Genomic DNA, 24,216 nt, shown 5'->3' on the forward strand with positions numbered 1-24,216 from the left:
TGTATATCCAGCTGACAAGACAACATGCGACATCCAATTAAAGTTAGCACAAGACAAGAGACTCTTGTGGCTCTACACATGGCTGATTAACCCATTTGAGTCTTACACTGACAAAATGTTGATTCTTCTTGTTGATACTAGTTTTTCTGTCTCTATTGTAACTTTGTAGAAACACAGACAGAGTGGTAAAACTAATATGAATATGTTACTGACAAGAGAACAATGAGGGCAGGGATGTATCCTGTTGACATTAAACCACCAGCTAGCGATCTAGCAAATCAAGATTCAGAGACATGAAGAAGAGATCCAAGTCATGTTACACCACTCCTCATGTGTATATGTTTTCTTGATACAATATTGGAAAGATAATCACTTTATTTGACCATTATCTTTTAGTCAACTTGTATGTTATGGTATTATAGTTTGAATTACTCGGTGTTGTTTAGTTGTTCTGTAAATTACCCCTGTTCTATACAAATAAGCGTGTCGTGTCTTTAAACTGGTAAAACTGAATTACCCAAAGTAATAGATTTCATTCATTAGCACAACACCATACATCTTCCAAATAATCTGAAAATTGTCAAATTTCAAATCATGTTTTGAGGGACAACCACTCAGACATAAAAACCAGCAGCACCTTAGCTCTCACACAGTCTGCCAGATGAATCATATCAGCACATGTTTGGAAAACGAGAGCTCCACAGTTATTAGCCTGGCTGAGAAGCTAAAGCTAATTTACCTAAGAAGGCTAATAACGGCGAGCAGCATGAGCTAGCTACGTTTGTAAAACCGGCTTCTATTAAACAGTCTAAGAAACAAGCTCGTCAATGTTTTCAAACTGAACGAGACAATCTGAATTTAAATCACCGGTACATTGAGAGAATCCTTGCACAGACTCCCGCTGTTCACCTGGTCCTCCGGCTGACCTCAGCTGTTGCCAAGTGAAGGACTAGAGCGGCAGGGCGAGCCGATCTAGCGGGACTTTCAAAATAAAAGCATTGCTCCTTGTAATCTTTATGGAGCTTCAGCGCCCCCTGTAGGCCTTCTTAGAGCATGACAAATCTATCCATGTTAAGGTTTTAGGCTGTAAAGCCTTGTGCAGCGGCATATTTTTACGCATATATACACACAATGTAATGTAACTCAATAACCTAAATAACACATGTTACTGCTGGTAATGTTGGCGTGTATTGCATTGTGTCTTATCATAGCAGCCCCACCATCAAAATTTCTTTCGGAATTTTGTAGTTTTTATTGTATTACTTCTATTACTTTTTATTACGTCTTTGGGACTCCCTTAAAAACAAAATGATCAATTCTGACTTCCAAAAATATGGAGGCCAATTTCCAACGAGGAAAAAGAGCTGTTTGATTTGATGAGAACAGATAAACTCTACTCTGAAGTCAAAATGTTGAGTTTTGAAGTCAAATCATGATATACAAAATATATGGTTACTTTCAAAGTAAAGATTATGAAGTAGTTGACTTAAAAAAGTTTAAATCCTGACATATCTCAAACATTTTACTTACTCTTGATCAACAATTCAACTCATTACCTAATATCATTGACTTCTGTCCAATCATTTTGATTACAAAAAGTAAAATATGTGAACTATTATCTCATATATTCATTTACTAGACAGAAGTCTTAATTTAAACAAATTATAAAATGAAATCTGCACAAACTATGCCATGATTTTCACTTAGAAAGTCAAAATTATGACTTACCATCTTAGAATTATGACTTACCATGATCTCACCTGTTTTTTTTGTTTTTTAATCATTCTTGACACTTGACCTTTTGGGGGATTCATTTGAGAAGTACTGTTTTGTTATACAATCAATTACTATTTCCATATCATCCACTGTATATTCCACTGCCCTATTTACCTGTGTTTTCCTCCAGTCAGCCTACAAATAAACAAACATCACATTAAAATATGTATTACTGTAACATAGACCTATGTAGGTCTTAAAACAATATTTTGTGGAGGGCATTTCTTCTGTATCACAACATGCACCTAACTCGCTAGGTGACGCTTGGGATGGGTTTACTGTGTATTGCCTTTATTATTTGCATCACCACTTATTTTCCTAGCCCAACAATCCTTAATTTAGTAAGTAATAATTTCCCAGAAGCGATTAGGCTATTTAAATGAGTCCCATTGCTCTTGTATGCACATCTTGACTTGTAACTAGAATGACATTGCTTTAAAATTACAAAACATGTAAAGCTAATTAATGTTTGCGCTATTTGACTCATTGTGATACTATACAAAAATAATGCTGTTAGAATATGAAATGGATAAATGTAAAATCTAATATAATGTTTACAGGAGGATGGGGAGGGTTTATGTGGGGATTTTTTTAAACCGGAAAAGAGGCGGAGACAGCTGTAACGTTAGCAACCACGCTGAGCGACAGGAACGGTTGTCGTGAATGTAAAGGATTGCCCTTTGAAGTATGTCTTTAAAGTCACACTGAATCTGTGTGTTAGACATCAAGTACAACCTGGTCCCCTCGAGAAACGTCGTGTCTTTTGTTTGTATCGTGCAGGTAAGGGTGCAGGCTGTCTATCGTTCCTCACTGCGGGCTCGTGATCATGTAACTTAGCTAGCGCTGTAACACCGGAGCGTGAGCTAACGTTAGCTATAGCGAGCCACTGGGGAGCGGGTTATCAAGAGCAGACCGCCTCTAGTATTACTGTGTGGGTCCAAACATGTCAGCCGCGTGCCTTTTAACACTGTAGCAAGTGTCGCGGTTTAGCCTGCAGAGTAAAATATGACTTCGATTACGAATTTGTTGACCAAATGGCTAAAGCTAGCCGCGAAAGACTGCTAATCAGCCCGTGACGCTGTCAACGCCTCGTCTGGTTTGACAGCTCAATGTGAGACGTGGACAAGGCCAAAGCCTCACATCTCAATTCAACTCAGAATAGACCTGCTACTAGTTTGTTTTAAACGTGGCTTAAATAAGTTGTTAGCTGGTTAGCCAGGTAGCGTTAACGGTTACGTTTTCAACATGATGGCTGATAATACCCTTTTGTGTGTTGCTCTAAGTTAAATTATGCTAATGATATAACGTTAGTTAGCTTCACGAATTTCGTGCCTTGCGGCATTATGCCCTATTATTTGACGTCTTCGTTAACTCTGGGATAACACGGAATCTGGCAACATCGAAATGATGTGCCCTGTCTGGTTTTGGGTTAACGCCCCATCCTAACTGTGTCACCCCTGGATAAAAGTTCCTGGAGTATCATAAGATTATGTATGAAGCCAATAAAAAGGGTGAGCATGGTTTGTAATGGTGCTGAGATATCGTTATTTTCTCCTTCACTAGCCACGAGTGTGAAACCATCGCCGAATACAATATTATTGGTGTGCATTAGCTGAAATAGTGACTTATTAATTGTTTGAGGCACGTTTGACCTTATAAATGGACATATCTGACGTTCAGGGCAATTATAGGAACCACATAGCGTACATATAACTGTCGATGCATTTATGTCCGTTTGTTTGGATTTATTTTTATGAATAAAAAAATAAATAAAAAAAGCTCTGCATTATTTAAGTTTGCATAATTGATGAGCTTTGATTGGGTGAGGCAAACTGCAGGTTGACTTTTACAAGACTGAATATGAATTTAAGTAAGGATCAGCTTGCATCCATTTTTTTTGCATGGCAGAGTAATGTCTTTTGTCTGTTCACAAGCAGCATTTGTGGTCCTCTGAATCAACACAAATAACCACTTCATCAACCATGCGCATTAAAAATAGCAGATGTGGTGCCTTGTGTGCGTTTTCACATACATGTGGTCTTATGTTTGTTGGCAAGCCGAAGCTGTGCATGTTGGCTCTAAAATCGGATTGATGTAATCTGTGACACTCAGGACATGTGTTGATGTGGTTTAAATGTGCTGAATCACACGCAGCACATCTGAACACTCCTCGAGAACCTGAATGTCAATGCGCAACCTCTAACAAGGTCCAAACATGAGCAAAGTGGTCACATATCCAATGATCTGGTGTCTTGTGGGTGAGAGATACATTGACAATACAAGTTTTAGGTTGGAAGAGGCCTTTTCAGCCACAGGATGTTTCTCATCATGATCAATATTTTGAATTAGTGGTATTACACATGTAAGATTATGAAGAGTGAGAAATTAACAGCTGCTGTGACTGCTGGTTGATAGCGTTATCAGACAGCATGTCCTTTGTCACTCTTCATGCGAATCCCCTGCTACCACAAAGCCTCCTAAGGGCCCATGTGCATGAGCCTTGTTTACATAATTAGTGGAGATGGAACTGCAGCCTTCTCAAGAAGCCGGATAACCAATACCTCCAGTGGTTTCCTGTCATCCTACTACTGTCCAGGGATTATATGTCATGTAGCTGCAGATCTTTCTTATACACATTGGGGAAAAAGAAGTACAGCAGGAATCATTAAGCTATTGCATAATTTACGATTTGAACACATCATATACTTGCCAGAAATGATGTAGTATTGTACTTCTATATGTTACTGCCCTGGAGACAAGCTTTTGTGGACCAAATGCGACAATTCAACACGTTTTTTTCTGCTTTAAAATGGTCTTCCACCAAGAGCCAATTGAACATAAGTATCATGGTTTAGTGCATTTTAATTCCTTAACATTTCTACCACTGATCTCTAATGACTGAGTATTGATTGTCAACATATTGTTTATTACCATAATCAAGTTCATAGAATTACTATTATGTTGGATAACTTACGTTGATGAAGACGCACCTGCACACATTACAGCCAGGCAGTGATCAGAAACTTGGATAATGTGTGAACATGCAGTACTGCTGTTTCTTCCGGGGTAGTCCTCTTGCATACTTATCCAAACTGGGGCTAATGTGGGTTTCTGAAACCAGGATATGATAGTTACATACACATAAACAAAAACTTAAACATGATCAGAATACCATTGCACATGTAAACACTTGTGGGCTTCTTCCTCTAGTACGTTGCCTCATGTATTCATTCAGAGGTATCATCCATTTCGATGCCGCTGTCAGTGGTGGTGATGAGAACACGTGGCCCACGTTCATATTTGCAGAGCTTGTCTCATAGTAGGTCATCCTTTGTATATCTTGCTGTCATGGGAAGTGGAATAAAATCACTGGAGTAGACATGAAGATATACATGTTTTTAGATGCACTGGTTGAGCTTTGGTGATTAGCAGAATTTAATCCTTTGGCCTGTGTTTGCAGAAGATTTGTTCTAACCTTGTTCAAACCTCTAATTGTCTGCGTGTCTGCGATGTTTCTGCAGTATCAGCACTGAAATCATTCATGGCGATGACTGTGCAGTTGCATCACCACCATCCTAAATTGGCCTATATAATAGTTATTCCGTGAATGTAAGACTGTCTATAATCACACTGCTTGTCCCACAGGAGTTGTTGACAGCTGTGGCATGAGCTGCATGGCATGTCAGTGTCTGATAATAAGAGGAATTTGTCAGGCCATGCATGCATGACAAAAAGCTGACTCTGGATACAGTAGCCTGACTTTTTTTCTTTTCCTTTTCTGCTGTTCTTTGGATATATCTGCTCCTTACTCTATCAAGGATTAGATATGGGGTTGATGAATGTTCTTTTAAAACCAGAAATCCCACGTGGTTTTATAAATTGCCTACTTAAAATGCAAGTCGTGTTTCATCCAATTCTCTCTCTCAGACCTGTGAGACCAAGTGATGCTTCCGGCTTCCGGCTGTGACTGCCCCCACCTGGACTGCGTGGGGGAGATCACCAAGGAAGAACTCATTCAGAAATCCCATGTGAGTCCTCATGGTCCTGTCCACTGCTCTACTCATAACATTCCAACCACTCTGTTTTCTTGTTCGGGTGATTGTCCTGACAGTGGTTCGTGTTCACAGGAGGATGTTCATTCCTGTTAAGTGGAGTTTCAGTCAACACCGTCAGACCTGTATCATTTTTCTTTTGTCAATCCATCCTTCCATTTTAGGCCACTTGTCTGGATTCAGGTCCCATTCATTTGATTAACTGCTTCTATCATACTTTCATTCTTTGGTCATGAAACAGACATTCAATTGCATTCTATGTGGTATTATAAAGGACTCTAAAGTCTTATTTAACTTGACCTTCAGATGACCTGCAGGAACACAAAATAATGTTACATCACTTTACCAAGTCTGATTTTGAGTTTTTTAAATTTTATTCTAGGGCCAGTGCCAAGACTGTAAAGTTGGAGGACCAAATTTGTGGGCGTGTTTGGAGGTAAGACGATGCTCAACCTCACTTCTTTTTTTTTAATGTAAAACGTCTGAACACTTTTCTTTCTCACCAGCAACATGTGAGTTCTGTTTTTGATTTCCATATCCTCTGTTTGTTTTTATCTCCAGAATGGCTGTGCATATGTAGGCTGTGGAGAATCTCACACTGACCACAGCACCGTGCACTCGCAGGTGAGAGATCGCCGCTTACTGATGCCTTTCGTGTATATTAAAGCCATCCATAGAAAGAGCGAGGAAGGGATGTGACTGAAAGGGAGGACAGTCTTTACTGTGATGCTGAATTAAAAAAAGATGTCACCAAAAGAGGAGGAGAGGTGTCACTGGAGAGGCAGAGGAGGCACAGATGGCAGGACAGGACAAGAATACCACTTCAGAGTCCCAGGAGCCACGACTTGGAATAAAACTGCCTCCAGCACTACTTTATTTTTAACATTTGTCTCTTCATGATCGAAGAGCCAGCACGTGAATCTTTTAGCTTTTGAAGGGCACACATTGTTAAAAAACATCAAGCCAGCTCTGTCTGCTGACACCTCCACTTTCAGTGCAATTTCAGCAGTGGAGCATCCATTATTAATTCCCATTCCTCTGGGAAGTGAAGGAGATTCACTGTCAGTTCCATGGTTACAGTATCAGCCCCTCCTAGCTGCTCTGAAGCTTTACTCAGCCTCTGGTGTTCCCAGTGTTGACTAATGTTTTTCCTCCAGCATGCCAGGGCCAAGTGGGGTTGGAAGCAAAGACGGAGGATTATGTAATTAGTATCTGCGTAGCTACTCAAACCATTGTCCAGAAAGGGCCTGTTCATCAAAAACAGTGCACTCCACACAGATGAAAACTACACAGTGTGCTAGTAAATATATTTAATATTAGTGGACTGATTTTTTTTAAATGATATAACCAGTGAATTTCATCAAGGTCATCTCTCTGTGCAGCTCGCCAACCACCTTTTGTGTATTTTGTTTTTTTTTTCTCATAAAAAATATTTTTTCTTTTCCTTGTAAGAATGACAGCCATGCTTGATTAGGGCTTTAGAGGCCGTGATGGGAAGGGAACAATAAAACATCTTGACTATGAAATGAGAAAGTCTCCTGTTGGTTCAGATCAGGCCTCTGCCAGTCAAACTATACTGCGAGTAAATATGAGTGACTGTTTCAAAACGTCTAGAAAAGTTACAGTGTGATCAGCGAATTTCAGAAGTTGAAACTAATGTTTTATAATACAAAAAAAAAAATTGTGGGCCAAAAACATCCTCCTTATAAATCCAGCTTGTTATTAATGCCCGACCTGGTATACTTTCCTTCCTAAATTATTTAAGCTGGGGAGTTTCATGGCCGTGCTCAGTCTGGTGTGCCCCCGCTGTGTGAAGGCTAATGCAGCCCTGATGAATAATGCAGGACTGCTGGCTGCCTGCTGCTCACGTTCAGTCTCCTGTCGACCTGCCAGGCTGCTGGTGTTAGGCAGAGCAGCAGTGGGTCAGCAGAACTCAGCCATTTTTTTCAAAAGGCAGCAAGTGTCTGCCCTGCTATTTTCGGTTCTGTTGCATTCATATTTCGGAGGGTAAGGAGGTTAGTTTTGTTTACCTGCAAAAAGCATCATAGGCAGGGGACATAAGGGAGCCCTATGTTTGAATGCCATCTTCTTCTTGAGTGTTGTTAAGTCATTTTCAAGCTCAAAGGTCACTGTTGTGAGGATTCCTCTTCTCTTGGTCTTATGTGTTAACAGAATGAATATCGTTGGGTTTTGGACTTTTGGTCAATCAAAACAAGAAAGTTGAAAATGTAGCATACCGTAGGTCAAATGTTCTGACATTTGTAGACCAAACAATTGATTGAGCGTAATATACATTATACTACTTGTTAACTGCAGCCTTAATACATTGTCTACATGGTTGTAAATGTCAATTGCACCAAAAATGAGAACATAGTTGCAATAGTTAAATTTAAAATACAAATCAGTGTAGGATTGTACTGTTTGGCATTGTATATTAGGTTTTCTTTGCACTGAAATGTATTTGGTTGCAGAAGGGGTTGATATGTGTTGCAGGGTTGCTGTACTCCTGTATCTGTAGAAACATTAGTAGACATTTAGTTTTCTGTACATTTTCGTTTAAACTACGAAATCTATATTATCAATAACTCTGACATTGCATAACACGCATTTTCATTTATCCAGTGTTCCACACTAGGCCATAGTAACACATGTTAGGAGATAAAGAGGCAGGATCTGTCAATACTTAATTTGGACTGAAAACTCGCATTGTGCTTGAGGAAAAATCCATTGTTCATCTAGACTATTGCATTAGCTGTGCCAGAATCTTCCAGACACGTTTAGTTTATACACCATAGAAATAGGCAGGCCTAGCCACCAGTGGGCACACCTGTAATTTTTATGTAAGTTGTTATTGTCCAGTGAGATGCTTAACTAGCTGTTCTTGAATATATGTTAACACTGTCTTCTTGTTTCTCTTTGTTTACACAGTCTGATGTGTCTGTTCACAATATCTTGATCAACTTTGTGTGCAGGAGACGAGGCACAACCTCACGGTGAACCTGACCACGCTCAGAGTGTGGTGCTACGCCTGCGGCAAAGAGGTTTTCCTGGAGCGAAAGCTTGGTCCTCACTCTGCCCACGCCAACAGCAAGCCCCTTCAATCGCCACAGAATGCTGGACAGGTAAGAGCCAGCTTTCATCATGTTTTATGGTTTCTTTAAAGCTTACATGCGTTATATAATTGCAGAGTTATAAAGCAGGTTAAATAATTGAGCAGCAGCAAGTGAAAAAATTCACATGTATAGATTAAAGTCAACATCAACGTTTTCCTTTTCCTTCCTATTGTTGTCTGAATGAACGTGTTTACATTGCATGTTTACTGCATTTTTGCTTTGTTACACAACTTCACGTGCTCTCCCGTCGTACTTATCAGAGCTGTGCGATAACAATTTCCACCAGTCTATCCCGAGTGACAGTTGAACTATCAGTCAAACTGTACGTAGTTTTTCTTTCACTAGATTAGAGTTTTATGACCAGGTCTGTGTGTGCTGTGGCGTTGTTTCTCCAGGATAACAGCAGGGCCCCTGGGAGCCCAACCTCTTTGAGAGTGCCCCCTAATGGAGGCTGTGAAGACCTGGATATGGAGACAGAGGAGGAGGATGAACTGCGTGCCAGAGGTCAGCTTACACAGAAGAATGTTGAAACAAACTGAACAACTAGTACAATAATAAAAAAACACAATCCACTCATATTACATTTGTACTGTTAGGCACTAACTTTAGTCACTAAAGACAGTGTTTATTGCAGTTCAATGTCAGCTATATGTGCTAAAGCTCAGGTTATTTATAATACAGATCAAGAGGTGAAGAAAATACGTGTTGTAAGACTACAGACTGGCTGGTCACATAAGATCTGAGATTTACCAACTGTTAGGCATTTAAGATACTTTAAGTCATAACTTCAAATCTGAACACAGACATAATACACATACAGTATGTTTTGAGTCAGTGTGGCTTATACTTTCCAAGTTTATTATCGTCAATGTCCATTGTGAATTAATGTCATAAATCTGTTTAGAAATCATAGAAAAAGTAAAAATACACCGAGCAGACATCTTTTCTGCTCTTGCTGAAAAATATGAATCTTGGAGCGTTAATGCTTATGGCCGCCAGAAAGGCTCTCCAATTTTAAGACCGTTAAACACTGTTAAAATTGTAGTGGCTTTCTGGCTGCCATTTACAAAATGTACAAGCATTTAATGAGTGGCTTGTTTTAATTTCTTCAGTGTGTTCTGTCTCCCTCAGGCCTGACGGGACTGAAGAACATAGGCAACACCTGCTACATGAACGCTGCCCTCCAGGCCCTGTCCAACTGGTGAGACCTCCAATAACCTGCTTTCTGTCACCTCGCTGACATCGCATGCTCTTCTGTGCTATTTCATGTTACTCTCCACTTTTCGTACTCACACTTTCAACACGCTCCTTTTAAGTAGCCATTTGCTGTTTTAGTAACTGCTTGTCTGATTCTTGTTGACAAAAAAAACAAAAAAAACATGGCTCCACTCATTTTGGAGAGTGACGGCTGAGTGAAAATTGCTGCAGTGCACCATTTGAGACGCCAGAAATGGCCTTTCGTAGTTCCCTGGAGGATCTTGTTACAAACGAAGCTCAACTCTTTCCTGATATCTTCTGTTCCTTCTTCTTCTCCTTTCCCTTTTTCTTTTCCCACCATGTCTTTTTACGAGACATGTGAAACTGTACTTACTCACTCTTTTTATTTAGAGTCTTTCTATTGTTTATTGAATTACCAATCCTTCTGATTCATTCTTTATGATTGGATTGTTGGTGTGGTACTCACATTAGAGCTCCACTGCAGAGCCACAGGCTATGTTATTACTTACTTTGTACTTTTACATTTTACTTTTTATTTTATTTTTTCATGGAGCAGCAAATCCCAGCAAACCCTTTCCTCCTCTCTAATAATATCTACCCCCACCCCCAGTATATTTTTTAATGAAATGGATAATGCCTAGTCTGGATATAAGCCAAAATGGGAAAAGAAGTGGGTCAAAATTTGCAATCTAAATCACGTTCCAAAAATAGGAAGAACTGAGTCACGCAGCTGCGGAAAGGAGGGACCTTTCTGAAACTTTCCTTTGTTGTCTGTTTGTGTGGGTGCTGCTTCTTTCATTTACCGTTGGGTCATTATTCAGTTCGAAGGACTTTTCTCCTGCGTGGGAAGGGAGCGCTCCATACCCTTTTCATTCTGTAGTTTGTTTCTTTCACGCATATTCCTATTCACTCTGTATCTATCAGATGAAATCCCCTCAGCTGTTTTTCTTTTCAACTATTTAATTTCTGCGTGAGGAATTTTCTTGCATTAGCCAGTACCTCTAGGAATCTTACTCTCGGAGTGAAATATGGATTTAATGAAACACAATTAATCAAAATTAGAGGCAGAAGAGCTGCTCTGGATTTCCTTTCATATTAGACATTTTTTGTATATATGAATTTAATAGTAAAAGCATATTGAACCTAAGATGATTTGCAGATCATAACATTACCAAAGCTTGTACTTCTCTGAATTATATCTGCTTCTCTTAGAATTATTGAGGATTATATGCAGGTTTGTGAGAATAAGCCACTGCATTGCAAGCTTTTTGGTGATCTAATTAATCTGCTAATGGACAGAATACAGTAAAGGCTTGTTTGGTGCACTCATAATATATGTTTTGTTATATTTATACCTCTTTCCACTGCAGCCCGCCCTTGACACAATTCTTTCTTGAATGCGGCGGCATGGTGAGGACAGACAAGAAACCTGCACTCTGCAAAAGCTACCAGAAACTAGTGTCAGACCTGTGGCACAAGAACAGGTAGGAGTATCACTTTTTTTAATGTTGCCCCCAGGCAATGTTTAGAATATGACTCCAGAGCTTTAGTGCTTCAACAATTGAACTTGAATCACATTTCTGAAGCAGCTAGTCTTCATTTCAGACTCTATATAACACATCACTTTATAGAGTGCTGTAGAAATGACTCCTAAAACCCAGAAATGAGTGGACATTTTTCACTTCCGGATCCAAAATGGGTTTTTGGTTAGATATCTGAAATAAGGTCTGTGGTTAACAGAAGCTTAAGAGATTTTAATGTTTTGTTCTACGACATATACGCCAGTTTATATATCACTGAATTTTTAAAGGCGCAGTTCACCCTAAAATAAAAATAAACACCTATTGTTCCTTTCATCTGTATTGCTGTTTTTTTTTTATAGGAGTTGTCTAGTTTTGAAGATATTGGCTATAGAGATGTCTGCCTTCTATCAAATATGATCAAACTATACGGCACTCGGCTTGTGGTGCTCAAAGTGCCAAAATAATACATTTGAAAAACTCAACCGCACTGTGACTTTCCAGAAATCATGACCCATTCACTCAAAATAATTATTATTCAATAAAATAATAATGAGACTAGTTGGTTTAGTGGAGGTGATGTATAGTCATGTGACTGAGATGTAGTCTGTTTATCATCTAATGTAAGCTTTTTACTTCTGACGCTTCAAAAATCATAAAAGTGGTGTTAATTTGTGAAGATAAACTTGCTGAACAAGTATTATAAATTTGTGTTGCCACAGAGATTATTTTCTGCAATAATCCCAGTGTCTTTTTGTTTAGGAGATCAGAGTGATGTTAACGTTCAGGTTGGCCTTCATAAATACATCATCCCCGCAGCTCTCTATTGTGATATTGCCCATTACAATACTTGTAAAGCATGCTGTGTTTTGTCACATTGCAGACCCTCCTACGTGGTCCCAACCAACTTGTTCCAGGGGATCAAAACCATAAACCCCATGTTTAGAGGATATTCTCAGCAGGTGGGTCCTTGCAGATGGTGAAATAAATGTGCAATTTGATTGCATGTGCACATATTCATCATTCATAAAGATGAAGGCCCTCTTGTTGACGGTTGGAGACAAATTCAACAGTATGTTTGTGACCAGTTGTTGTGACCCAAATGGGGGATTTTATCCTTTTACCTTTTTGCTTTGCAAATACTGAGAATATTATGCGGTAAATATGAATATAAAACATGGATTATGGTTTGAACTGAATTGAATTCTTTAAAAATGAATTTGTGCTGAGCTGAGATTATCCTAGGTCGGACGCCCAGACTATGAAGTTGCCCCAGATCGTATACAGTTTCCCTTTTCTCTTCCACTCCTTATCCCCCCATGCTTGTGCCTTTTATAGAAATTACTTTAGCAGCTCAAGTCACTCAGCCAGATAAGCAGAATCCTTTGCCTTGCAATTACGTTCTCAGACATTCTGATGCAAATGCACACATTAAACCTCACTTGGAAACTAAAGGTAAATTGTTTGATTTGATTCCAGGCAGTGCTTGAAAGAAAAGATTAACGTTATAAAGGATTTCCAAAGACTGTTGTACTTTGTCCAGTGTCTGTAAATATGGGATTTATAAGCCTGAGTGGTGAAACGATAAAAGGGCCCGTTTCCTCTTGGCTTGCCAGTGTTTTTTCAGAGGAGTTATGTGAGGAATATTCATTTGTCACGCCATGCTGGGCTGCACAGCCTTGGAATCAGCATTGCTATGAATGAAGGTAACATTCCGGTTTTTGGTAGAGGAGAGTCAATTTGGCTTGAGAGGGAGATTAGATGTCTGAGGTTCATTAAGTCTGACTACACATTCATGAGCATTTGGTTTCGGATTTTGTGATTTGGGATAAACAAGGCAGTTAGTGATTGTTGTTAGTAATTTAGAGGACTTTTTTTCTTCCAGATAGCTTTGCTGGAAGAACTAGTGCTGCATTATATTTTGTATGTTATTTTCAGGGAGAGGAAATTGCTTAATAATTTTTTCACAGACTACTATGACCAAAATAAATGCGAAAAAACTGTTCTCAGCTGAAACTAATTTGCGAGAGCAGCTGACATTTCTTGTTATTATTCCTACTTGGCCTCCAGGACTCTCAGGAGTTTCTGCGCTGCTTGATGGATCAACTTCACGAGGAGTTGAAGGAGACGCTGCCGGAGCCCTATGACCACGCCGACGGCATCACCGTGGACAATGGCCCCGAGGAGGACAACCGCAGTCAGTCAGACGACTTCCAGTCATGCGAGTCCTGTGGCAGCAGCGAGCGTGCCGATAATGAGGTGCAGGGCGGTAACGTGATAAAGAATGACACCAACGAGGCCGAGATGCTGATTCCTGAGCAAGATGAGATCCAGTCCAACAGGGAGTGGCAAAAGGATAAGAACATGATTAATGACCTTTACCGCTCTGGAGTTAATGGGGTTATGGGTGGAAGCACTGGAGTGGACATGGACAAAGATGTTGACACTACCACTGAAACCACGCCCATTATCAGCAGCCAGGGAGCCATCAAAGTTCAAGGAAGAACATCAGGTTATTATGGAGGAGATGAGACGTCATGTTTTATTTTAGCCACCATCTACTTTACTTTATAATAAGCAGCATCAAATTTATGGTATTGAAATTATCTAATATTTGGCCTGCTCTCTGCCAGATTCCTTCCCAGACATCCAAATGTCCAACTCCACAAGACCACAGAGTCCAGTCCCGATGGAGGCACACGTTCCCAAAACGTCCAGCAGCCCGCCCAAAGCTGCTTCAGGCTGGCCCAGCCTCAACCCTGCACACAAAAAAGGTACTTCTGCATAATCGGAGGCAGCCATATCCAGATCCAGAGCTTAAAAGTCAGGGTTCAATGTAGTTATATCATGTGTCTATCTTGTGTAAAACACCATTCTCCAATGTACCTCTCTCTCTGGCTTTATCCAGCAGTGACCACATTCTGCCCACCTAAGAGCAAGCGTCAGAAGAAATACCGCAGTGTCATCTCAGATGTGTTTGATGGGACCATTGTCAGCTCAGTTCAGTGCCTCACCTGTGATCGGGTTAGTGTGGACAATAAATGGGATTTCTAAGAGGGCGAGAGGGACCATAGCAGGAGACCACTAGAGAATGTGTCATTGTGTCATTTCATTTCAAGGTCTTACAATTGTTTTATTATTTAAAAAAAATGTGATTAGCTCTGCTGTTCCAACACACTGTGGATGTAGTTGTACATCCACCCTCGTGTCACATATTCTGATAATTGTGAAGTAACAAGAATAATGTCTTGCTACAAAATGATAGGCAAAACCATGTAAAAAGAAAATAATAGGCTGTAAATGTGACCAGAGTATAAGCTTTACTGCTGTCAGGTGTCGGTGACCCTGGAGAACTTCCAGGATATCTCGTTGCCCATCCCAGGAAAGGAAGACCTGGCCAAGCTCCACTCCGCCACCCACCAGACCTCCTTGGTTAAAGCCGGCTCTTGTGGTGAAGCTTATGCACCGCAGGGCTGGATTTCATTTGTCATGGAGTACATCAAGAGGTGTGTTAATAATATGTTCATTATAGTTGTTGCTTTTGGCATCTATCCTTTTATATGACCTGCAACAAAGGTCCCGAGGATGGAATCAACCCCAAGATGTTGTGATTATATGGTATGCGCTGTAACCACTCTGCCTTCAAGGCGCTCCCATATGTACACTAGTTGTTTGCATTCTTCACAGTCTAGCTCAAGTGACTGTTTACTTTATTATTTGTGTGTAAAATCCACCCCTCTGTTCTATTTGTAGTTGGTTCTGGGGTCCAGTGGTTACGCTACAAGATTGTCTTGCAGCTTTCTTTGCCAGAGATGAACTAAAGGGTGAGCAAGTGGGCGGAAATGTGTTCTACCAGCACAAACATTACGTTTGATGTCTCAGTAATTCTGTGCTTGTTGTTTTCCAGGAGACAACATGTACAGCTGTGAAAAATGCAAGAAGTGAGTGTCTAATTCTGACTTTGTTGAATACTGAATTGGACTAATTTATTTCACAATAGAAAACAAATTGTCTGGAACAAAAAAATGAATGTCCGTCTTCTTTTCTTTTTTCTTCTCTTAGATTACGAAACGGAGTCAAATTTTGTAAAATGCAAAGTTTGCCAGAGGTAAACCGACGACTCTTCATGTCATGTATTTTCCCTTATTTCTTAACACACAGGATTTCTAAATGAAAACTTCTTTGTGCGTTTCCCCTGCTCCAGATCCTGTGTGTTCATTTGAAGCGCTTCAGGCACGAACTGATGTTCTCCACCAAGATAAGCACCCACGTCTCCTTCCCGCTTGAGGGCCTGGACCTGCAGCCTTTCCTGGCCAAAGACAGCTCCACCCAAACCACCAACTATGACCTGCTGTCAGTCATCTGTCACCACGGAACTGCCAGCAGTGAGTGGGCACAGTCCCTCCTCTTTCTGCTCAGACTGGGCCCTCCGCCTTCAGTTGGCACATAGAAGTGTCCTGTATTCATTAGCCTGTAGACACATTTCACATGTACTTGTTAGGTTTATGAATGCTGCTCTAACACATTTCCCGCATTGTGTTCCCAGGTGGCCACTACATAGCGTACTGTAGGAATGATGTGAACAATCTGTGGTATGAATTTGACGACCAAAGTGTGACCGAGGTGTCTGAATCCTGTGTCCAGAATGCTGAGGCGTATGTGCTCTTCTATAAGTAAGCCAACACACTTCAGTCGTTAAACTCAGACAGTTGTGAACAGGACTCCTTTCATCTGTGAAACATTTTAAGATTCACTGTGCTGCTTTGATATTCATAACTTTCATCTCACTTTTGATCACTCACTTGCAGCAGTAATTAATCTGTGGGTCTGTTCGTGTCCCAGAAAGAGCAACGAGGATGCACTGAAAGAACGCAGGAGGGTGTCTGGTTTATTCAACATGATGGAGCCCAGCCTTCTGCAGTTCTACATCTCCCGCCAGTGGCTTAACAAGTTCAAGACATTTGCTGAGCCGGGGCCCATTTCCAATGACGACTTCCTGTGTTTGCATGGAGGTGCGTGTGACTATGTCATCATCATACTGAAACTGCTCAGAGGTGAAAGTGTCCCCCAACAGGAATCCTTTTTCCCCCCTTCTTTTTCTGTTCTATTGCACAAGCATTTAAGAGAAGAAATTGTGCTCTCCTCTTCAAAAACAGAGCCTTTGCTTTTATCCTTTGCTGTGGATTTTTGACTTTGACAAAGACTACAGAGTATTCCCTTCACAACACAGCAGACTTCAAAAAGGGGGGTTTGCATCTCTCTGAGCAGATGATCCGCCTCTCTCGTTTTAGCAGATAAGAGGGAAGAATTATAAAAGGCTTTTGTGCCAATCAAGCTGCTTTCTTTTCTGCCCACTATTCAGAGATGGCTGGAAATTAAGGAATTGAAAATTAAATAGGAAACATTTATGATAAAGCTGTTGTAATACAATGGTAGCAGAGAATATGTTTCATTCTGCAAGTAAGCACCCACAGGAGCACTTAATAACTGACAATTAGTTTAGTTAGAATTTTATCGAAATTGCAATACTACTGCAATTTATTTAAATCGCAGGAGGTGCAGTATTTGTTAAAGTTCAAATTAAAATTGTAATACATTATTGTCCTGCTGCCTGTACTGCACATCATATTCTACCAACTCAAGAAAACATTTTTCTTTGATACAGATCCTTGCAAAAATCAGACCATAATCATTTAGTCTTTTTTTAATGAAAATTAGATATATAATTTGTGATATATAATATCACAAATCATGTTGCAATTAGATGTTTTTTGAAAATCGTTCAGCCCTACTATACATAGGGATAATATCATTGCAGTGAAATCATGATTGTGTTGCAGCAGTTGTTTTGTTTTCAAGTGTCCCTGTTTTTCCTGTTTATAGCTGAGGACGTCATCAGAAATATATATTTAGGCATGCAGCATATTTCTCCAGGAGAGAATTTTCGTATGAACAGCCATGAAATGTTTTTTGCCCGTACATTTTTGAAGAAGAAAGTTTGTCCTCTAATGTTGTGGGGCCCTAAATCATTCTGCCTGAGGCACGGTCTGCGCTTTTGATTCCCATTCACAGATTATGGTTGTAGTTTGGATACGAGAGTGATCGTTTGTTAAAAGAAAAAGAAAAACGTGGTCAGAAAACTGTTGTGGGACTGGGATATTACACAGTAAGATATTAGATAGTAAGGGTAAGAGCACTTTTGTGTTTTTATGTATTGGTGCATCATTTTGCGAGCTTCTTTAACGTTTATTTAACATAATAATAGACACATAGTCACCTTTAAAATGTTACACTGTTAATATCTAATGGATGTTTCAATGTGTTTCATCAGGTGTGCCCCCCAACAAAGCAGCGTTTATTGAAGACTTGGTAATAATGCTGCCACAGAACGTGTGGGATCACCTTTACAGCAGGTACACACAGTAGACCGGGCCAACTGTGATTAAGTAATGGGAGGGTCAGTTGCAGTATAATTTCCTTTTTGTGAAGTTAATTTAATCCATCTGAGTCAATGTGGACTGCTACCTGCAGGTATGGTGGAGGACCGGCTGTCAACCACCTGTACGTTTGCCACACATGCCAGATTGAAGTAGAAAAAGTAGAAAAACGGCGCAAATCAGAGCTGGACATGTTTGTCAGGGTAAGTTTTTTTTTTTTTTAACGATATGTACACCAAGACATGGAGCCTTAGTCTGCATTGTGTCTGATTTGTAGCCCAGTGATCATGATTGTATAGACCTATTCTCCAGTCTATTGAACCAGTTGATAAACTACATGTGTTGGTGCTCTTCATCCCAGCAGGAGAAGTGATGTGAGCTCAATGAAAGCCTTATTATTAATGCATGCATCATTGGGACAGATGCAGCTGTTATTGCCTGCTCAGTCTGCTCACTCACTCAGTGTGTGAGTGTGTGAGTGTGTGAGTGTGTGAGTGTGTGAGTGAGTGTGTGAGTGTGTGAGTGTGTGAGTGTGTGAGTGTGTGAGTGTGTGAGTGAGTGAGTGAGTGAGTGAGTGAGTGAGTGTGTGTGTCCGTGTCCACATTGTGGTTTTACTTTTGATGATTGTTGGGATTAGATGGCACCAAGCGTTTAGCTCTGAGAAAAACAACTTGATTATTAAGTGTGAGAAAGAGAGCTTCAGTAAGATAAAAAAGAGGAACAGGGGTTGTGTCATTTCCAAGAAAGATGGAATTGGTGCAGTGTAGTCATTAATACTCTGTTCTAATGGAAATAACTACCAAAGAAAATTGATTAGTTTTTCCCATCTCCTCTCCTCTCCATCCTTTCATCCTCACTTAATTTGTTTTTGTCTCCCCCTCACCCCTCCTGTTTCTCCACCCCATCCCTTTGCGCCCTTTCTCCTCCCTCCTGTCTCCACTGCTCACTCCTCCTCCATTTCCTCTCTCCCGTCTTCTCTGTAGCTGAACAAGGCGTTCCAGGAGGAGGAGTCTCCAGTGGTCATATACTGCATCAGCATGCAGTGGTTTCGTGAGTGGGAGGGCTTTGTCAAAGGGAAAGACAATGGTAATTGGACAGAAGTCTTGCCTTTCCACCCCCAATCTTGTTTAAATGTTTTATTAAAAGGCTAAATGTTCCCCACTCTACTGTTGTGATAGCACAGCTGCTCTGATTGTTTTATTTGATGTAAATTTAAATTTTAAAACAAATGTCCTGTCATGTCTATACATTTACATAGATAGGAGAACCTGGGAAATAAGCTGTTTTATATGGGACTCACAAATTCCCTTGTTTCCAAAAGCTTCTCATGTTCAAAAGGAACTGAAGTCCCATTTCTCCTCTTGATTTATCTTCAAAGAGTTTGCTTTACTCCCCCGAGTCAAGCTTCCTTCCCGCTACAGCAAAAAAGAAGCGTCAAAATATATTGTATTTCCTTGCACTCGATCTAATTTTGCTTTGTATTGTCACATCTACATCTTACATCTGGCACCTCTGCAAATGTCTTTTTTGCCTCTGACTTCTGCTTCGCTAATATTTGTTTTCTCACTGTAGCAAGTGGGGCGCAGAGATTGCTTTTCATAGTGTGACAAAAACATTTGACATTTTAACATCACTGCTCTTTGAAACAATTAGGATTGAGAAAATCTTTCTGAAAAATAAGCATACATATTACTGCTGTTTATAATTATGACAGCTAATTGTCTTTCTCCCTCTTTAATAAGATCCACCGGGACCCATTGATAATTCCAAGATTACAGTCAACAAGAACGGCCATTTAACACTTAAACAAGGTACTACATATTATTATTATTGTCATATTGTATTATGTCTCTACTTTTATGCTTGTTAATTTAACTGTACAAAAAAATGTTGGTTTGTATCTTTGTTTATGAATTTTGAGTAGCATGAAATAAACTAAACTATAATGTTTTTTACACAGAGTGGATAAATACAACTTTTTTGTTCGAACCGCTCTCGCATAGTCTGAGGATTATCGTATTATCTTAGAAGATGCATATATTAGTGATATTTAAGTGTGTGTGTTTTTGATTCTGCAGGAGCGGATTCGGGGCAGATCTCTGAGGAGACGTGGAACTTCCTCCACTCCATCTATGGCGGCGGTCCACTTGTGACGGTTCGGCCAAACGTCAGCCACCAGGAAGCAGAATCAACTCAGTCTGAGGAGAAGATCGAGATGGAGACGCGCTCTGTTTAATCAGCGCTCTGCAGAAAACATTCAAGAAACGAAAAGCCTTTTCATTTTGCACTTGACTTTTATTTCAAAAGCATTCAAGCAAAGGACCTCATATTTAGCGCTACAGGACCATCTTTGACTGCTCACAGGTGGAATTAGCATGTCTGAAAAGCTTTGTCATGTTGTACAAATCTGTTTAATGAGCTCTTACATTTCTATTTGCACTCATATGTCAGGTTATTTTAAGAACCAAGCATTTAAATTATGTGCAGCTAAAAATTCCACTGAATGAATGCCATATAGCTTCTTTTTTTTTACCAAATGAGCACATATTGTATGTCCATGTGTTGCTGATTTTGTTTAATCACAATACATCTTTCTGTAGATATATCACACATTTTCCTGTTGTACGAGAATATTGCCCAATGAATGGTAAAAGAAGTAAAATGTGACATTTAAAGGGATGAAAATCACAAGGTTATAAAGGGACTAATTACTGAATAGTCTCAGGAATTAATTTTGTGTTTTGCACTGTTCTGTAGAAGTACAAATTGGCATGCTTATGCAAATGTCTGGTTCGTATTTGAATGTACCAGTACTGATATAGTATGTCGGTCAGGATTCAGCACTTGGTAACTTAGCACAGATGAGTGTTATAATGTTGATATTATTTTTTTTTAAATATGTGGCAGGTGGAGTCTGTTAAGAATGCATGCTCTAACACTCCATCCCAGTTTAACATCACATGTAACTGCATGTAAATGCAAAGCTGCCCATAAAATGTGCACGCAAAACATGATCTGGATCAATCTTTACTAAATTGTACAGCTACAGAAAGCATATTGCAGTATGCAATCAGCAGCAATCTAGTTAATTAAAGGCATTATTTTTGTGTATGGGCATGGTGTTGCTTCAGGTGTTGGCTGACAAGGTAAAGAGAATGCTGTACTCCTAGGTTTTGCATATATATAGCTGTCACTTGAGTAAGATCTATCCTGAATTTTGCTGGCTGACACTATTAAATCTTGATGAAAAACATGTTTCACATTATGGTCACCTTGATTTTGTCACAATTTCCAATAGATAAAAATAGTTGTTAGATGGGAATCAAGATATATATTTGAAAAGAAAAGTAACTTATTTATGTTTATTGTCCATCGTGGTAAACAAAGTACAACTGAGTCATCACTTAATCGAGGTGCGCCGAAGAGTGTGACCGAATGCACTCTTGGCATGGACAAAAATGTACAGTATAGTGTTGCATTTTGACGAGCGTGGTTGAGTCGACTCACACACCCTGGCTCGCGCTAGTTGACTGGATTGAAAACATGGCTGCGGCCGAACGTGCAGCAAATTTACGGAAGTGAGGTATGTGTAATTCTTGAGCTACAAAACGCTATTTAGAAGCGGACCTCCAGTTCGTCGCTTTTAGTTCAGCGAACGTTAAAACAACTGACTTTATTAGCCTACCAAAAAATGTCTGACCGGCAGTGTTAGCGGAACACAAATACATCGGCAAAGTTATGCACGTAACAATCAGCTAGCTAGCTTGGCGAGCTAACACCAGGCTGCAGCGGCTAGCTGCTACTTGGTTACCAACTGCCGGTTACCAACTGCCGTTGTGCCGCTTGTTTGTTAACCGCGTATCAGTTGAAATGTAAACCCCAGTGAAACGATGCAGGTGGCGAGTCCCTCCACCCGTTAATGTTTTATTGGTGGACTTAATGACTGTCGGTTGGTCGAGCTAGTGTAGCTAGCATGTAGCCGAGGTTACTGGCGCTACTACAGGGGCTTTACATCTGAAGCCGCCGCGATAGATACTCGTCTGCACGATGCCGTTTACAGGGAAACTAGCCGAGGAGAAGTAGCCAACTTGGCTAACTAGTCGTTCACGTAAAGAAGGAGAAAACAAGTAAAATGGGCTTTTAGATTGTAGTGTATTTATTCCTGGGGGGTCGCCATAAGCGTGGAAGGTAATATGTGGATTTCACGGGTGCAACAGTCTGTGGTTTGGTGTCTCAAGCGTTAATGTTTTATATTTAGCCCCGAGAGCTAACGGTAAGTTAATTTGCTAAGGTTAGCCCGCTGCTAAACGGCAAGCTAGGTCAAATAACGTTCCCGTGTAAGTCGGTGCGTGCTAACAACTAGCCTGCTGTCCGGCTCCATGAACCCACTGGGTTGTTTTTGCGTTTGGAGTTTTATTCCTTAACTTTTTGAGTTTACCTGCTGCAAACTAGCGTTAACTCAACCGGCGGCACGTGCAGCTGCAACGGTGTCTAGTCTAACAACATCTAGCTAGGTTAACTTTCTCGACAATAAGCTCGCAGCAGGTGATTTAGCTGGGATGCTGGGATTTGAGCGATTCTCATCGGTATGTACACCAACACCACTTCGTGGATGTCTTGCTGCCAGTAGGCCCTGTTACTATTACTAACTACATGTTAGTAATAGATATGAACAGTCCAACTCGATTGTTAAACCGCACAACGCTTATTTGTTTATCATAAAACGAATGTACCACTCTAAACTCGACCGATAGCTTAGCTGGTTTGCCAACAATAGCCCACACACTCGGCTACTAAGGTGTGTGTGTGTGTTTACAGACTTAACATCTCAATGAAACCAATGTTTCGTTTATGATTAGTGATCCGTGTCTTAGTCCGCGTCTGTCATGGTGCTAGAAATGTAATCGGCACGTGTTAATATAGGTTCACAACCAAACACGCGCTTTAGGAAAGAACAGGAAGTGGTTTGATTGAGAATTACAATCACACATGGGTCCTGTCTAAGTAGCTGCACTGACTACTAACATATGGCTTTGACACGTTCGACATTTGTGGTTTAACTCCTGCCTGTGAGCACAAGTTGTTGTTTTCTTTCTTCAGGATCGGTGGCTTAATGTGGAATTTGACTCCGGTTTTAAATTGCTCTCAATGTCAACGTCTACAGATGTAAAAAATTATGTTTTGACAATAACATTTGCAAACAGGGATAGTTTCAAGCTTTCTTGTATTTTTTTCTAATCTAAGTTAAATGTTTATAAAAGACAAAAGATACTTAAAAAAAAAAATACATTTATCCTCATATCAGTAACTGTTACTCTCATACACCCACAAACGGTTGAGAGAAAACATAAATCAAATTCTGGTTTGTGGTGGTTCCCAACCTTTTTGGCTTTTGACCCCCATAAAACAAAGCAATGTCTACTTGCGACCCCTCATCAAACATTATGGCCTGACTGATGACATGAATTATATGCAGTTCAACCAAAGAGGGTTTTACCATATTTATTTAGTTTATAGTACACTTATCAGGGCCTTCACATGTTGAAAGTATTGAGAAAATAACAAATTGAAGAAAAGTCAACAAGAGAACATAATTTTGTGTAAACAATTAAAAATATGTTTTACTTCTGTAATACTCTTTACTTCTGTAATACTCTTTACTTTTCAACCTATGCTGTGGCTTGATGATAATTCACACTGTGCTCATAACAAAGGAGACTTGTGGGTTTTAAATACCGATTGATCTTCAACAGCAAGGTTCTTGCGTAATTACTTTAAGTGTAGACTGGAAAGAAGCAAGCTCAGATAGGGTATTCAGATTTGTAAGTAATCGCAACTTGCTTTATTTTGTTTAATGGCCACAACATGTATTCAGATATTTCCAACATGCACCTAGTGGCAGCAATAGATGAGTATCAATTTATTGTTAATTAATTGAGGCATTGCCAACAAAGTGTTAATTATTAGGAAAGGGAAGTGTGAAGAAGTATTTCAAATTATTCAACTAAACCCTGATCATTTTCACGTAGTAATTAGTTTTTTAGAGCAGGTCAGATGAGCAGGCTTAATTATTTTTGTCAATTTTGAGTCTAAGGGTGAG

General features: G+C 39.9%; 1 protein-coding gene across 1 annotated transcript; it reads left to right on the forward strand.

Annotated features, from left to right (window-relative positions):
* Positions 1–5,720: 5,720 nt before the first annotated feature.
* Positions 5,721–21,130, forward strand: usp33 (ubiquitin specific peptidase 33; the record flags this gene model as incomplete). Its single annotated transcript, XM_079230810.1, has 23 exons — positions 5,721–5,804; positions 6,211–6,264; positions 6,390–6,452; positions 8,801–8,950; positions 9,337–9,445; positions 10,073–10,142; positions 11,530–11,643; positions 12,563–12,641; positions 13,750–14,191; positions 14,313–14,453; positions 14,588–14,703; positions 15,013–15,185; positions 15,433–15,503; positions 15,587–15,620; positions 15,742–15,787; positions 15,884–16,064; positions 16,226–16,352; positions 16,522–16,691; positions 18,011–18,092; positions 18,211–18,319; positions 19,100–19,202; positions 19,859–19,927; positions 20,195–21,130. The coding sequence occupies 23 exons, from the start codon at positions 5,721–5,723 to the stop codon at positions 20,350–20,352; spliced, it is 2,745 nt and encodes a 914-aa protein (XP_079086936.1). The 3' UTR covers positions 20,353–21,130.
* Positions 21,131–24,216: the final 3,086 nt, after the last annotated feature.

This window comes from Taurulus bubalis, assembly GCF_910589615.1.
Source record: "Taurulus bubalis genome assembly, chromosome: 1".
Lineage (NCBI taxonomy): Eukaryota > Metazoa > Chordata > Actinopteri > Perciformes > Cottidae > Taurulus > Taurulus bubalis.